Consider the following 15,247-nt stretch of genomic DNA (forward strand, 5'->3'; position numbering starts at 1 on the left):
GCCTCGTCTAGCTCATTGAGCAGGGTGATGTAGACGCTGCAGAAGCCCTGGTTGAAGGGGGGGGCCTGGTCAGTGGCAGACACGTTCATTAAGTAGCTGGTCTTGGTCTCGTAATCCAGGTAGTCCACGGTGATGATAAGCCCGGTGCTCTCATCAATCTCGAACTTCCCCTCAGCACCCGACAGGATGCGGTAGTTCACCAGGCCGCCATCCCCTGCAGGAGGACACAGGGGCTATGTAGTCCAAGGGCAGTGGGGTGGGGGGGCTGCCCTGTGGCTGTGGCCATGGGCCCAGCCAGCACATGCTGCCCCACCTCTGCGGACTGGATCATCTAGACAGATGTGGTAGAGATGGGTCAGGGTCAGTGTGGGTGGCAAGGTCCAGCACACAATGGTGACCCCTCCTTTGGTGCTTGGCCCTGGTACCAGAGATATGCCAGAGGGGGTCAGTTCTGCTCTGAGAGCCTCATAATTCAAGCTCAAATACCTCTCTTTGACATTTGAAAAGAAGATGAAAAATTAAGCATCTCTTGCAGTGGAGGCTTTGATTTAGAAAGTTAGACGAGGCAGCATGCTCAGAGGTGGCCAAACCCTCACTTGGTTCCTCTCATGGAAGGGTTTCAGGGCCAAGGACACCTCCCGCATGCTCCTTACTCCCTATACCCCACATCCCTGTGCCTTGGAACACATCGTACAAGTAGGAGCTAGAGCTGAGATTCCTTAAGCTGAATTCATCAAGGGAGGGCAGGAAAGTAAATGGTCATAAAACCACTTGGGGAATCCAAGACTTCCTTTAAATGACTCGCAGAACTCTGAATGGATGTGCATTTCCTGGGGAGAGGATCCATAGATTTCACAAGTTTCTCAAAGGGAGTGATGACCCAGAAAAGGCCATGAAGCACTGGGCCATGGCAATACATGTGACCCAACCTGTGGTAACATGTCCTTTAGGGAGGATACGCCACATGAAGGTTTTCAGACATGTTTGTCCCTCCAGTCTGTCCATGCTACAGGCAGGTGGGGGACGCTGAGAGAGGACTGGGGAGTTCCCAGCGTGTGTGACGTGAGGGGAGAGGAGGAGCTCAGGGAGCCTCTCTGGGGGGGAGACCCCCAGGAAGAGTTCCCCTCTGCTGTATCCCTGGCTGGGGTGAGACAGATGCTTCTCCCTTGTTCTGCACTGCTGGCTGTGGCCGCCCTGGGGCTTGGGCCCTCAGTGAGGTTCAGGCCACCTCCAGAGCTGATTGTCACCCTATAGAATAGGAGGGACACTGGCCCTTGGGGGATTGTGTGTGCCAGGCCCTGAGCTGGCCCTGTGGGACATGAGCTGTGGCTGGCCGGAGGAGCAGGAGGCAGATGGCTTTCTGAAAAGTTCTTTTTACCTCTCCCAGCCTCACCTAGTACCTCACCCAAGGCCGGTAGGGAGATGCCAGTCCTGGGATGAGAAACTTGGACTTGTCAGGCTTCTGACCACTCCCTGTCTAGTTCTTTTTTTTTTTTTTTTTTGAGACAGAACCTCAAGCTGTCGCCCTGGGTAGAGTGCTGTGGCATCAAAGTTCACAGCAACCTCCAACTCCTGGGCTCAAGCGAGTCTCCTGCCTCCTCCCAAGTAGCTGGGATGACAGGTGCCCGCCACAATGCTCAGCTATTTTTTGGTTGCAGCCGTCATTGTTTGGTGGGTCCGGGCTGGATTTGAACCCGCCAGCTCAGGTGTATGTGGATGGCACCTTAGCCACTTGAGCCACAGGCACTGAGCCCCTCTCTAGTTCTTTTAAGTCTGGATGTGGTAGGGAGTGACCAAGACCATCCCAGGAGCCCTTCTCTGGCCTAGTAGTGGCCGAATGAGGGAGTCTGAGGCACCCAAGGATGATGGTCACTGCAAGAGTAGGCTGGGTGAGCTGCGGAGAGTCACTTCAAACAATGGGACCCCCAGCTTCCCCGCTGCCGGTCTCACCAGTGTCTCGGTCGGTAGCTCGAACGACGATGACTGACGTGCCAACACCTGCAGTCTCTCGAAGTCCCAGACGGCTGTACTGCTGCTGTGTGAACACGGGGGCCTCATCGTTGACATCCTCTACGTACACAATCACCTGCAGGGGTGGGCCGGGGGCGAGGTCAGAGTGCGTGCTGGCTGAGGAGCCTCAGGCTTGGCCCACTATGGCCTGCTTGAGTGGTCACAGCTGTCCTGGTCCCACTGGGAGTTCCCACTGGGGGAATCTAAGGCTGTCCTGTTGGTCACCATGTCCTCCTATCTTGCACAGTACTGGGCACGTGGCAGTTGCCCAAACATTATTTGTTCAGCAATGAACCTTATCTTACTCTTGGCTCTGTGACTAACCCTGTGGGAGCCTATGACTAACTAGTGACTCTTTTGGGCCATCAAGTTTCTCAGCTATGAAATGGAGACACTAATATAATAGTGTATACTCCATACCAACTCCTAAGGTTATTAGGAAGACAAAATGAGCCAGGGCCCACAGAAATGCTTGAAAAAACTGAAAGTGACCCTATTCAAATATCAAAATATATCTAGGAGAAAGACATAAAACTTGAATGGCGATTGTAGCAGAGATGTCGATGGCTCAGACTCCTTCATAATTTGCGCGCACCTTCTCACAGCCAGGAGCCAGTATCAGCGGCTCTTTGAAGGACTAACCACATTCCACCACCCAGGCTGCCAGAAACCAAACATCCAGGGAGCAGAAATGCATGGAAATTTGCACCCCCTGGGGAAGCCCTTAGCCAGACTGATGGGTGTGGAAGGCTCTAGCTTCTTTGGTCCTGTTTGGGGTACTGAGAGAGCTCTAGAGAGCTTTGGGTGGAGGTATCTCTCCATGTCACCTTGCTGGCTGCTTTTCCTCCCTACCCCACTTGCAGATTTTCCTAAGGATACTTCTTACTAATTACCTTCCCTTGTCTCTGCTGCAGGAGACCCCACCTGAGATGGCTATTGTGCAATTATGCATCATTCCCTCACTGCTTATCAGTATTTTTCTAAGTTCTCTTTAGTGAATATGCATATTGTGTGTAAGGAACATAATACAAAGTTGTTTACGGAAAGCCTCGTTTATGGGTAGAGATCAACACCATGATCCTCTCTCCTGGCACCCTCTGGGTCCCCACAGGAGCACCAGGAGGGTCTGTGCAGGTGTGGACAGGGCTGTGTCTGGAGGGCAGGGCATCACAGAGTTACAGACCCAGGGTGCAGGTGCTCAAGGAGCCATAGGGAGGCCCAGAGCTCAAGCCTCTTTTTCCAGATGGGAGAACAAAGGCCCATAGAGCAGACTTGTCCAAGGCCTCATAGCAACTGAGAGGGCTGGAAAGAGGATGGGGCTCTCCTGCTTCCTAATTTACCACCCTATGGGTCTTTGCTCATGCTGGGGTAAGCTGGCCGCAAACAGGAGGGGCAGCTTCTTCCCAACCAAACAGAGCCAGGGCCAGGAGGGATGGGCCGGCAGAGGGGAGCAGATGGGGAAGGGGAAAAGGAAGGTGTGCTCCTCACAGGTTTCACAGGTGGCCACCAGCTGGAGCGTCCTGAGACACACGTGTCTGAAGCATGTCTATCTGGCCTCTGTTCACTGCCTCTGGGATTGGCCCTGGTTTCTCATCAGGGAACTAGCTGGGGAGTGAAGGGGCTTCTGGTGGCCTGACTAGTGGAGGACACCCTGGTTTATGGAGCTGGGGGCAGAGAGGCATGGGGACGAAGGTTTCCCTACATCACTGCTCCTGGAGTTCTCGCAGCCCTGCTGTCATCAGACATTTCCAGTCCAGACTCCCAGAACCCGCTATGCACACTAAAGTTCATGGCCTGGAGCACAACTGCTCACAGGCTGGATGCTCCTAAATTTGGCTTCACTCACAATTTGGCTGGGGAGATCCTGGGTGGGGCGGGTGTCAGGGGGAATTTGTGTGGATGAATTTCGGGAACTCTCCTGTAAACAGAAACTAACTACCCATCTTTCAAAACTGTGAGCCTTCCACCCTTCCTGACTCTGCCTGTCCAAGCGACCTTGACTCTAAGGGTCGTGGGGAAAAAGCAGCAAAGTCTGATAGTACCATAAAAAAGATAAGGGTGGGGGCGGCGCCTGTGGCTCAGAAGGGTAGGGCCCTGGTCCCATATGCCGGAGGTGGTGGGTTCAAACCCAGCCCCGACCAAAAACTGCAAAAAAAAAAAAAAAAAAAGGGAGGTAGCATGGGATGTGGGTGTGGCCTGTCTTCCATGAGTCTGGCTACATGTCACCAAATAACCTGTGTTGGTTATTTGGAAACAAATGGTGGTTTCAGCCTTGTTTTTTAGCAGCAGAGACAGGAGGCAAGATGCGTGTTTTGCAAACCTGAGAGACACAGCTGTACAGGAAACAGAGGTCTGCCATGCTCCTGCTGGGCTGGAGACAGGTTAACCAGATCCGCTTTCTGTCTAGTGCTGTGCCCTCCAACGGGGATGGAGAGGAGGTGTGTGTGCAACACACGCTTGTGTGTATATGCAAATGCATATGCCATGTGTACTCTGAGATACCCAGTCTCTGAGAACCACGTCACCCCACATCCCCCACCCTCAGCCAGGCTGTCCCTGGTCTCTGAAGCAGGAACTACAGAATGTGAATGGTTTCCACAAGCCATCTCTATTGCTGCTGGAAAAATGAATCCAAGGTAAAACTGGAGTCCCCGCATCGTCTTCATAGAGGTCCCCAGCTTTCCTGGCTATCAGTGTGGAGGCTGTGCCAGTCCCCAAATTCTCACCTTAAAATTACCCTTTGGGGATGAGACAGTGGTTTCCAAGTGTGCTCTGAGAGCTTATGTGAGACAGCGTAGTGGTGGTTGTGAAACCCATCTCTACCCTTACTGCTGCGTGACCCTAAATGAGCTGGCTAATTCCTCTTTGCCTCAATCTCTCCATCTGTAAAATGGGGGTAATAACAGTGCCCACCTCACAGAGCTCTCAATGAGGGTTACACGAGTTACAGTCCATGAAGCACTTAGGAAAATGCCAGGCACAGTACTTTGTCAATACCATTATTACTCCTGGTTCAGGGAGTGGTGTGGCTCTAGATGTCCCACCCCTGCACTGGTTAGCACAGCCTGCTTTGATCTGTTTTATACAGTACCCTGAGATGCTGCAGACTATTTCAGCTACAAAGAAGGTTTGTGGCCAAGAAATGTTTGCAGCCACAATGCCAAGGGACTGACAGGGGCAGGCCTTAGAGACAAGTGTCCCCCACTCCTGAGGTTCTGAGAGGGGCCATAGGAGGGCTGTGGTTAGAAAGCCTGAAGTCTAGGGACCCGACCCAACCCAAGATTTGCTGACATCAGCAGTGGGCCCCCCAGAGGGCAGCTCTGATGTGGGTTTACTGATCACAGGTGAATAAGTGGGTTACAGTCATGTAGGTGAGTATGACTGTGTGGCAGGGCCTGGGTACAATTCAGGTAACTGTGTCTGATTCTCAGTCACCAGGGCCCTGTAAGCACCCAGGGGATCTGACCCCCTTGGCCATTTCTGCCAGGCAGCAATCCCTGAGGGCAGAGGCAGGGAGCCAGGTATTTCTTTCCGTCTCCTCCCAGGGCAAAGCTGTGGGGCGTCATAGCTGAGTCACTCGCCCCAGCACAGAACCAGGTAGGCTTCTGCTCATTGTTTCCAGCCTGGGGAAACAGCGGGGTGGAAATGGGCTGCTGATAAGAAGGCCCTGCTCTGCCCTGCTCAGTTCTGGGTAAAAGTCCCTGTTACTCTCCACTCACTTCTCCCATCTCCTTCCTACTCCTGACGTCTGTGTCTGACTCATTTCTTTCCATCTTAGGGGACGGGGTGGGAGCTGCTGAGTGTGCAGTGGAGTGGGGAGGGCCTGGAGAGGTCATTTCATTCATCTCAGTCATCCCCCTGCTGCTGGACCCAAACCAGATAGTCGGAACATTTGTGTGTTTATTTCTGACTATTCAGCAAGATTAAGACCGAGCTGATTTCAACTGCACAGTTACGGATGGGCAAAAATAGAATACATTTGATAGGGCAAGGTGGAGAGGTAACTGGAATATTTTAGGGACAGTTTCCATGGAAAGAGCACTGAACTTGGACTCAGGAGACATGGGCTCAAGACCTAATTCTATCACTAGCAACTTCTCTGTGCCTCCCTTTCCTCATTGGTAAAATGAGGTTGGCATCCACACCTCCAAGATCATCTATGTGGGATTTCTTTGGCTCACCCTTGAGAGCTATGCGGACATGGACCAATGTGGTAAGAGGTGGTAGTAACTCCCTTCCATGGCTGGAGAAACTGAAGCTCAGAGAAAACTGACAAGTTCAGGATCCTGGGCTGGGCAACCCTTACCAAACCCTTAGCCCCAGTACTCTACCCCACCTAGGTCCCAACTGGTGGCCATCTCCAGCCTAGCTGTGGCCTTGGCCCCAGCTCTCACCCTGACGGAGCTCCGCATGGGGCCCAGGTCATGATTGTACGCCTCGACTATCAGCACATGGGATGAGTTCCGCTCCCGGTCCAGGGCCCGGGGCCCTCGCATCAGGAGCCCGTTGCTGACATGGATCCGGAAGTTGTTGCCATGGTTACCTGTATAGAGCAATAGATTAGGTTCATAGGTTCCCTGCTACAGGGCAGGGAAAGGAGGCACCTGTGTCCCCCAGAACATTGGTCCTTCCCAGAGATCTTGAGAACCAAGCTGAAGTCCACACAGGCAAGGAGGCCTCTGCCTCGTGCTGCCTGGGCCCGGCATGGCTCGGTGTGAAGGGCCAAAGTTCACCTGTCCCTCACTCTGTATAGGAAGACTGGGGGTCTCCCTTGACCTCCACACTCATAGGTGAAGGTGGAGAGAGGCATTTTTAATATTTCAGAAAGATCTGAGGTCTGACAAATGAGAGGCACCAAAACCAAATTTTCACTAAATCCAGGACTTCGACTGACCATCTCTGGGCTGGTCCAGCACCCACTCCCTGATCTTGCGGGAGAAGCAGCCTGATTTTCCTCTGAGGATCCACCCTCCTCTACTCTCAGTCCTTGTGGTTTGTGTAGGGCGACTTTACCCCTGATTCCAGAAGACAGTAGATCAGCATATTCTATTTCCTGGCCATAGTGACTGGCTAAGGGATGGGCACCTGATTCTGATAGCCTCCATCCCTGAGAAGCTCACTGGGGTGACTGGCTGAGGGATGGGCATGTGTGATTCTGGCTGGACCAACAGATTCAATCCCTGGAGAACTCAGTGGAGGGTGATCCTCTTGTCTAAGGTCATAGTGATCAGCTCAGGTTTGGGCACCAGATTCTGGTTGGACCAATCCCCTCAATCCCTGGGGTGCTCAGTGGGACACTGTCCTGGTATTCAAGGCCCCCTCTGTCAGGGTGATGGCTTCGGGAAGCACCGTGGGACATGAGGGACTTTGGGAGCATGGCAATCAGATGCTGCATCCTCACTTAACATACACCCACTGTGGGGCAAATAAGTGAAGAATTTCCCTGTCATTCTCTCTGGCCCTGCTCCACGGGTACAGCCCTTGGGGCTTCCTGGGTCTCACCTCCCAGACCTGGGGCAGCCTGGAGAAGCTCTGCCCTCCCCAAGGCAGGAGGGCTGGCCCCCCACCCTTGGACAGCCCCACTTACCATGGAGAATGCGGTACCAAACGCGCCCAAACTCGCCTTCATCTGCATCTGTGGCTTTCAGCTGAGGGAGAATGAGACATTGGAGTTACTTCTTGAATTCCACCGGGCAGGGAGAGAGGAGGTTTGTGGAGCCCGTTTCCCTCCCTCCGCTTTATCCTACCACGTCTTTCCAAACCTGTGGTATCCCACAGTGGCTGGGGGTGTGGAAATGAGGGGGACATGTTGTGTCTTTCTCATCCCCGTGAGGACGTCTGACTGCGATGGCCCCCACTGCCTGTCCAGGGCCAGCTCTGCTCCCTAACTCTCCTCCAGGTTCTTGGGGAGGACAAGAAGTGGATGCTGGTGCTGTAGCTCGCTGGATCCAGCTTGAACAGGTTGTCCCACACCTCCACAATTCCCTGCATGCCAGGCTGTGAGAGCAGAAGCCTCACCGAGGTGGCTGGATTGAATGGCTGCTTGTTGCCCACACTTCATTGGCCTGATGCCATTCTGGCCATACTGGGTCCCAGCTGGGCACTGTGTACTGTGATGGTCACTCCGTGGAAGCCCAGAGCCCTCCCCTCAGTGACGGTTCCACCTTCATTCATGCACACAATCACTCTAGTCCAGTTTCAGATTTTCCTGGCTTTCTCAGCTGTACCTCAGGCTTATGTGTTGTCTCTGGTGGGACTTCAGGGTGTGTTGTTCTCATTCTGAGACCTTGCCCTGTGCTCAGCTCTTTTTACAAGAAGTCTGACTTTGCGGCTATTGGCAGAACCATAGCTGGCCCCAGTGTGAGTCCTGTCAAGCTAAACTGAATACTTATTCTACCTGCTGCACACCTGGAACAAGCCAAGAGCAGAGCACCCCTGTAAGGGGGACAGAAAGAGGCCTGAGACTCCCTGGCCATGATATGTCATGCTGGATGATTTGTGGCAAATTGCTTTGCAAGGCCTTGCACACTCCCACCTCCTCTGGGTCTGCCCCTATCTTCTCTCCACCTCTCACTTCAACCCTATGGTGTGCCCTGGAGCTGCCATTTTCTTACTGACCCCACTGCTAGGACCAGAGGGGATCAGTCCAGGAGTAAGTGCCTGACCAAAGCTGAGTCGATCACAACCTTCTCTGGGATTGCTGATCTGGGACCCATAGAGAGCAAGTCCATCTTTCTAGCAGTAAGACTCACGTCAACACACCCCTGCCCTGGCCTCTCTGAGCTCATCTTCACCCCTCTTTCCACACTAACTCTGCCCTAGCCACACCAAGCTCCTTGCTATTTCTTTTCTTTTTTTTTTTTTTTGAGACAGAATCCTATTTTGTCACCCTCAGTAGAGTGGTGTGGTAGCATAGCTCACAGCAACCTCAAACTCTTAGGCTCAAGTGATTCTCTTGCCTCAGCCTCCCAAGTAGCTGGGACTACAGGTGCCTGCCACAATGCCCAGCTATTTTTAGAGATGGCGGGGGTCTCACTCTTGCTCAGGCTGGTCTCGAACTCCTGAGCTCAAGCAATCCACCTGCCTCAGCCTCCCAGAGTGCTGGGATTACATATGTGAGCCACCACGCAGGGCCTCCTGCAATTTCTTGAACACCAAGTGCATGCCAGCCTCAGGGCTTTTGTCCTGGCTGTTTCCTCTGCCTGGCTAGCTCTTCCTCCAGATATTGGCATGCTCCTTCATCTCCTTCACTCATAAGGCCCTCCCTGACCACTGTACATGAAACTGTAGCCCCCACTCCAATATCCTGATTTTCCCGATCTCCATTTCCCTCTGATACACCATATCTTTACCACTTATTCTTTTGAAAGAGAGCACTCTGTGCACCGCTATATACATAATCTCTAGAACAAATGACCCTGTTGCACAGTAGGGTCAAATAGTATTCGTTAGGGAAATATGTGAAAGACTTAATAGTAGATCTCTGACATTCGGTGAGTACAGATGAAAGACACACAGCAGAGGGCTATACAGTGTTTGGGTCCCAGGTCCCAGTTATCCCAGAAGCTGAGCTGTGTCTCTCTTCCCCTGTGTGATTTTTCCTCTAGTCCTGTGGGGTTCCCAGTATTGCTCCAGTACATTTCTCCTTTTGCCCAAGATAATGTGCATTGGGTTTTTGTTTCTTGCCACCCAGAGCCCTAATACAGGCATTCCTATCTTTGCCCATTGGACAAACTTCCAGAGAAGAGGGGGACAGGTTTCTGCTAGTAAAAGGTTTCCAAAGGAGGCAGCTAAGTTTGGAAGGACAGAGAGGATCTGGCTTAGTAGGGAAGGTTGGGGAGAATATTCAGGCTGGGAACATGAGCAAAAGCAGAGCCTGGAGGTCCCTGACAGGGAAGGGGCTCAAGAAGTGGGCTCCTAAGCAGGCATCTGACTGCTGGCTTTGGGAGAAGCGAGTGTGAGAGTGTGTGTGCAAATGTGTGTGAGTGTGCCCAAGTGTGAGAGTGTATGCAAAGTGAATGTGTGTGAGTGTGGGGCAGAGGCATGTGGAGGAACTCCTCTGAGCATCTCCCAAACTGTAAGGAACACAGCCTCGGCTGCCCCTCAGGCCTGTGCTTTCTGCCCTGTGATTGCCTTGGCAACTGACCTTCGAATGCCTCTCAGTCCTCACTTCTGCAGCCAGATGCCTTCAAAGGGAAGGGGCTTTTCTGAGGGATGGAGGAAGAAGCCTGGAAGAAGAGGGTCCTCAGGGGCTGCCAGGGCCCATCACTCTGCCTGTCCCCCTCTGGCTGTGCAGCTGTGGCCTCCTCCCCAGTAACCTGCAGGCTGGCAGGCACTGAATAGCAGCCTGCTGGCTGCTGCCGACCATACCATTTAAGCTTTTGAAAGGGGAAGGTGAGAGCCATGGGGCCTCAAGAGGCAGTAAAACCCTCCCCTGCGTCCCCTCTGTGCCTCTTGCCTGAGAGGGCTCCAAGGAGACAGGCTGGAGAGAGGCCAAGGCCGTGGGAAGGCTCAGGAGCCCCAGCTCCTCTGGACAGCCCCCTTCCCCCTCTCCCCGCCCAGCTGCCATCCCTACCCTCTTGGATGTCCTCTCCCCAAGGCAGGGCCAGGACTCTTCCAGACAAAGCCAGGTCCAGCTCGAGAACGCGGAGAGAAGGCCCAATCTGCTGGGCCTGGCTGACTGAAGGGTGTAGGCCACAACAAAGGCCAGGGCAGGGCTGGGGTCACAGGCAGCACCCAGGGCTCCTGGGGCCTCCCTTGGACACAACTGAGAAAACCACTCCACCGAGCTCAGGATTGCTGAGGGCTGGCTCTGAGGTCAGTGGTTGGGGCACTGGAGGAGAAGGCTCAGTGAAGGAAGTGCAGGTGAGAACCTCGCTGGGGAACTCTGGGGAGGATGTAAGGGTATGCCCAGACCTGGGCAAGCCCCTTTGGTTCTGCAGAGGGTGGAAACAAGGTCCAGCAAGGGGCAGAGGCTAGACTGAGGCCTCACAGCACTCTTCTCTGCCCTCAGCAGAGAAGAAAGAATGTTCTAGACTGAGCTTACAGAGATATGTCCAGAGCAGGGCCCTGAGATGATTCCTAGCCTTGGTCTGGTGGAGAGCTCCACTACCCAGAACCAGCTGGTCCTGGCTGGCTGGACTGCAAAGAGCATCGGGGCCTTTGGCTGCTGAAATTGTCTTATGCTCCAGGGAAGGTGTCTTGTTGTTTTCAAGCACTTTGGAAGCTTCTGCTGCCACAGGAACTACTCAGATGCTAATGACAATTCCACTTATCTTTTTATTAAATCAGATCCCAAGGCGTGAAGCCTAGACCCTTTTGCTAGCCTGACAGGGTCTCCAGATCTATGTGAAGGTCCTGAAATAATGTCAGAATTAGTAGGATTGAGCCATCTCCCATTTCGGACTGCCTGTTTCTTCCTCCCAGCCAAGCACTACCCAGGGCAGCATAGATGGCGACTTCTCCCCATGGGAGATGGCAGGGGGCACACCCCATCCCTCCGCCCTGCTCAGACTTAAGGAAGAGCCAGCTCATGTCCGGCTGCCCAGCCAGAGTGCTCCCTAGGCCTGATGCCTGAAAGGCGGGACCTTGGGCAACTAGACGGGCATCAAAGTTTCCAGCTGGGAGGGGTCATTTTCTGTCCAGAAATGCTGGGAGGGGTGGTGGTAGGGACTGGGTGGGCGGTGGGGCGCCCTGGATGCCCTCAGTTGCTGGGCTCCAGGAGAAAGGAGTTAAGACCTGCGGCTGTTGGTGAGTGCCTGGGGTGGGCTTGGGGGCTCCCTGGAGTGGAGGACTGGGCGGCTGGCTCCCTTCCTCACCACCTGGCAACAGGGATTCCCTATAGCTTACAAGCAGAGCGTGGCATGACTCGAGGCCTCTTCTCTTGCCAAGTAAGCTTTGGTGCTAGCAAGTTGACTATGAGGGAGGCTGAGCAGTAAGCCGGGAAGAAGGAAAATCTGCTATGGCCCAGCCTCCTGAAAGACTCCAAGGTTAAAGAGAAATATATATATGTATTTTTTGCTTTTATCCTCTTGGGATTCCCTGTGCTGTGTTAATAGAACTCAAAGATCACAAATGCTGGCCTTCAAGCTCCATGTAGACTGCCTGTGGTCTCTTGTTGGGCCTGTGTAGTGTTTCACATATTTGAAAATTTATTTGAAGTTTATTTGGACTTTGCAGTCTCTCTTCTCCTTCCCTTCTTTCTTGCCTTGAATTTGAATTAGTTGCCAATATTTAAACATTAGAAACATTTGCCTATATCTTCCAGGTTTCAGTTTCTCTTGGGAAACTGACAAAGCCAACTCCCCTGGGCCTGCATTCCAGCACTGGCACCATTGGGCTGGGCCAGGCCCCGCCTGAGAGGGCCCAGCCAGCACTCTCCAGGTGGCACTGCCCAACTGTTGCTCCAGTCATGCATTATCTGCTGGCCAGGCTCTGCAAGCATTTTTATTTAGAGCCCCAGACATATTCCACCAAAAGTTCAGCCTAAATTCTCGTCTACAAGGACCATCTGCTGTGATCCCTCTAATGGGATGATCTTATGTAATAATGGAAATACCCTGTCAGACGACTGATGCCTTGTCAAGTCCTTGGGGCTTATTTCCCACCTGTCCCCAGAGCAGTTCACTGAGCTCAGAGAGGGCTGGGGCCAGAAGGGTAGAAAGGCTATGAGTCAGGAGTCACTGGCTCACAATGTGGCTTGGGCTTAGCTCTCTCCTGTTGGGGCCTCAGTTCTCTACCTGTCATGGGAGCAGACTGGTCTACATTGGAAGGCAGCAATAAGGAATGCCCACTGGGCCAGACTGGTGGAAATAAGGTATATGGTGGGTCTTTGGGGAGGCATGCGGAATTGGGCCAGGACCCTGTGTCTAAAGGGGCAGCTGCTACTGGGATCAGCCAGGAACACAGGCTGATGTTGCCAGTGGTGAAATTCTGACACTGCAAGAGAGGCTAGGCATCCAGATATTTATGTGAAATCTTTCTTTTTCTTTAATATTCACAATTACAAGTATAAAAACGCTGCAAGGACCCAGTGAAATACACCTGGTGGGGCCTAGTTTGCAGCCCTGACATTAGACAATTGCTAGGGTCCCTACCATTTAAGGCTCACTTCTGGTCACAGAGCAAGTTACTGATGGAGCTGGTCCTCGATCTCAAGTTTTCAGGCCTAAGACTCTATGGTAATTTATGAGAATGATGTGAAAATGCTGAAAGTTATTGCCTCTTATCTCCTCCCGGGCAGATGAGTGGGGGTGGCGGTGGAGCACGAAGAGGACCTGAGCTCAGGCCCAGCCCCACCACTTATTAGCAGGGTATGTGCACTTGGACTTCCACCTATCTGGGCCCTGTTGTCCTAATCTGCAAGATGACCATGATGCTATCTAGTTGAATAGTACCAGCTCCATCAATGCTCCCAGGAGTCTCTCCTCACTCCCTTACCCCAGGTCCAGCTGACCTGCTCTGAGCTTCTGTCCTGTTGCTGTTGCAGGAGCCATGAGCACAGAGGGCCCCAGCCTCACCAGCTCCCCGGCCACCAAGCCCCTCACCTTCCTTTCAGCCCTGGTCACTCCAGGGCCCCCTGCACAGGCAGCTGACCCCCTCCCGGTGCTCATTGCCCTGGCCTGCATCTTTCTCCTGCTGGCCACCTGTCTGCTGTTCATGATGCTCTGCAAGCCGGCTGCGCTGGACCCGAGCCGCCGCAGGGCTCGAGAGTGCATGCCCCACCACCCTGGGAGCCCCAGCGAGCCCCAGCTCCGGCTCTGGAAGCGCCTGGGCTCCCTGCGCCGCTCCCTGCACAGCTTCCGTCGCGGCAGGCCTGCTGCCCCTCGACGCCCCCTGCCGGGCTATGATGACAACCACAGTGACTATGACTACATGGAATCTACCAAGATGTGACAGGTGTCCACACACCACCCCCCTCCCCAGGTCCACCTGCAGATCCTCCTGCCTCAGATGGAGCCTGCCACTGTAGGCAGGCAATGGCCCAAGCAATCTGGGCCACACACTCACCCCTAGTGGCTTCCTGTATGTCTAGGCCAGTGCCCTTTCCCAGAGAGGGCCTCCTGAAGAGTACCTTCCTCTCTGTAGACCCCCTAGCTGCTGCTTGCTAAAAGATCCCTGGACCAAGGGATGAGCACCCATAGCTATCTGGACCCTGAGAATCTGTATCCTGAGAATCCACAGGATACAACCTGGGGCTCCTTAGGGCCCCTTTCTGGCAACCAGGCATCAACCACCTCCTGGAAGCAGCGTACCTGCTCCCCAAGAAGCCCTGCCTTTCCTCCAGGTGCCAAAGCCCAGCCAGAGGAGTTGCCAGTGGCCACAGGTTTCCTTCAGCCAAGTGGAACACTCAGCCTATCCTGAGAGCAAGGTACTGTCCTACTGCCTATGCTGACTCATGCTCAAGCCAAGAGGGAACCCCTGGACTTCTCTCCTTGGACTTGCTGAGCACTGCCAGCATCTTCCTGGTAATGCATGGGAGCCACCACCATGGTCCTGATGGATTAGATACCTGGATGCCAGTGAGGAGCAGGGGCAAGAAGGAAGCCACCAGATCACAACCTTGGCAGCAGGATTGATGGGCCCCCTTCAAGGTGTCCATGGCAGGATCTGTCAGGAAGGGGCTGAGGATGGGTTAAGAGGCTGGTTTCAGAGGCCAGAGCTGGTGCTATGACAGAGTGGCAAGAGGCAGGGCACTGCCAGCAGCTGGAAGGGATGCCAGCTGGGCTCTGAAGACACATCACAGAGGCTCCATGCCTCAACCCAAGGGGTGGGATGGCTCAGAACGCTCCAGGACACCTGTAGGAACTTAAACCTAGACCACACTGGGTATGCTGTGTTTTTGGTGATTGCTTCACTGACTGGCTACCTATCAAAGCAATCTCATCCCCAGGTGGATTTCTCAGAGTCCCAAACCTTCATCTCTTCTCCGAAGTCCAGGGTTAAATGCTTTCATTGGGTCCCAGATTTGCAGAGTGAACAGAGTAGCGCCTGAGCTGCCTAGCTCCTGTCTCAGAGAGCTGGCTGGCCAGGGACCCACCACAGAGCTGCCCTGGCTCAGAGTGTCACCCTCCTGTGACCCATAGTACAGCCAGCCAAGTCATCTCTAGGAGTGAGCTCTGGTTTTGCCACTCCCCATCTTTAAAACCTTCACTGGCTCCCTAAGGCTAACTGGACATAACCAAATTTCCTTAGCCTAGGGTGCAGAACCCTCTGGCAGCTAGCTTTAAATTATCTT

General features: G+C 53.5%; 2 protein-coding genes across 2 annotated transcripts in view; one reads left to right on the forward strand and one right to left on the reverse strand.

The window, feature by feature from the left end:
- The window catches only part of LOC111723141 (cadherin-23-like), a 17,344-nt gene extending 9,705 nt beyond the window's left edge, over positions 1–7,639 (reverse strand). Inside the window, exons 1-3 of the mRNA XM_023509605.1 lie at positions 7,598–7,639; positions 1,951–2,086; positions 3–214 (exon numbers count right to left, since the gene is read on the reverse strand). Of these exons, the coding sequence (XP_023365373.1) occupies positions 3–214; positions 1,951–2,086; positions 7,598–7,639 (390 nt within the window). The remainder of the gene's footprint in view (positions 1–2; positions 215–1,950; positions 2,087–7,597) is intronic.
- A 5,761-nt stretch (positions 7,640–13,400) lies between these two features.
- On the forward strand, positions 13,401–14,982 carry CUNH10orf105 (chromosome unknown C10orf105 homolog). Its single transcript, XM_012801361.2, has one exon. The coding sequence runs from the start codon at positions 13,504–13,506 to the stop codon at positions 13,903–13,905; it is 402 nt and encodes a 133-aa protein (XP_012656815.1). The 5' UTR covers positions 13,401–13,503; the 3' UTR covers positions 13,906–14,982.
- The last annotated feature ends 265 nt before the right edge of the window (positions 14,983–15,247 follow it).

The sequence above is a fragment of the Otolemur garnettii genome, unplaced genomic scaffold (genome assembly GCF_000181295.1).
Source record: "Otolemur garnettii isolate 467f Iridium unplaced genomic scaffold, OtoGar3 scaffold00008, whole genome shotgun sequence".
Taxonomy (NCBI): domain Eukaryota; kingdom Metazoa; phylum Chordata; class Mammalia; order Primates; family Galagidae; genus Otolemur; species Otolemur garnettii.

Excerpts from the sequence above, each read along its gene's own strand:
- CUNH10orf105 (XM_012801361.2), top strand. The coding sequence starts at position 13,504 with ATGAGCACAGAGGGCCCCAGCCTCACCAGCTCCCCGGCCACCAAGCCC.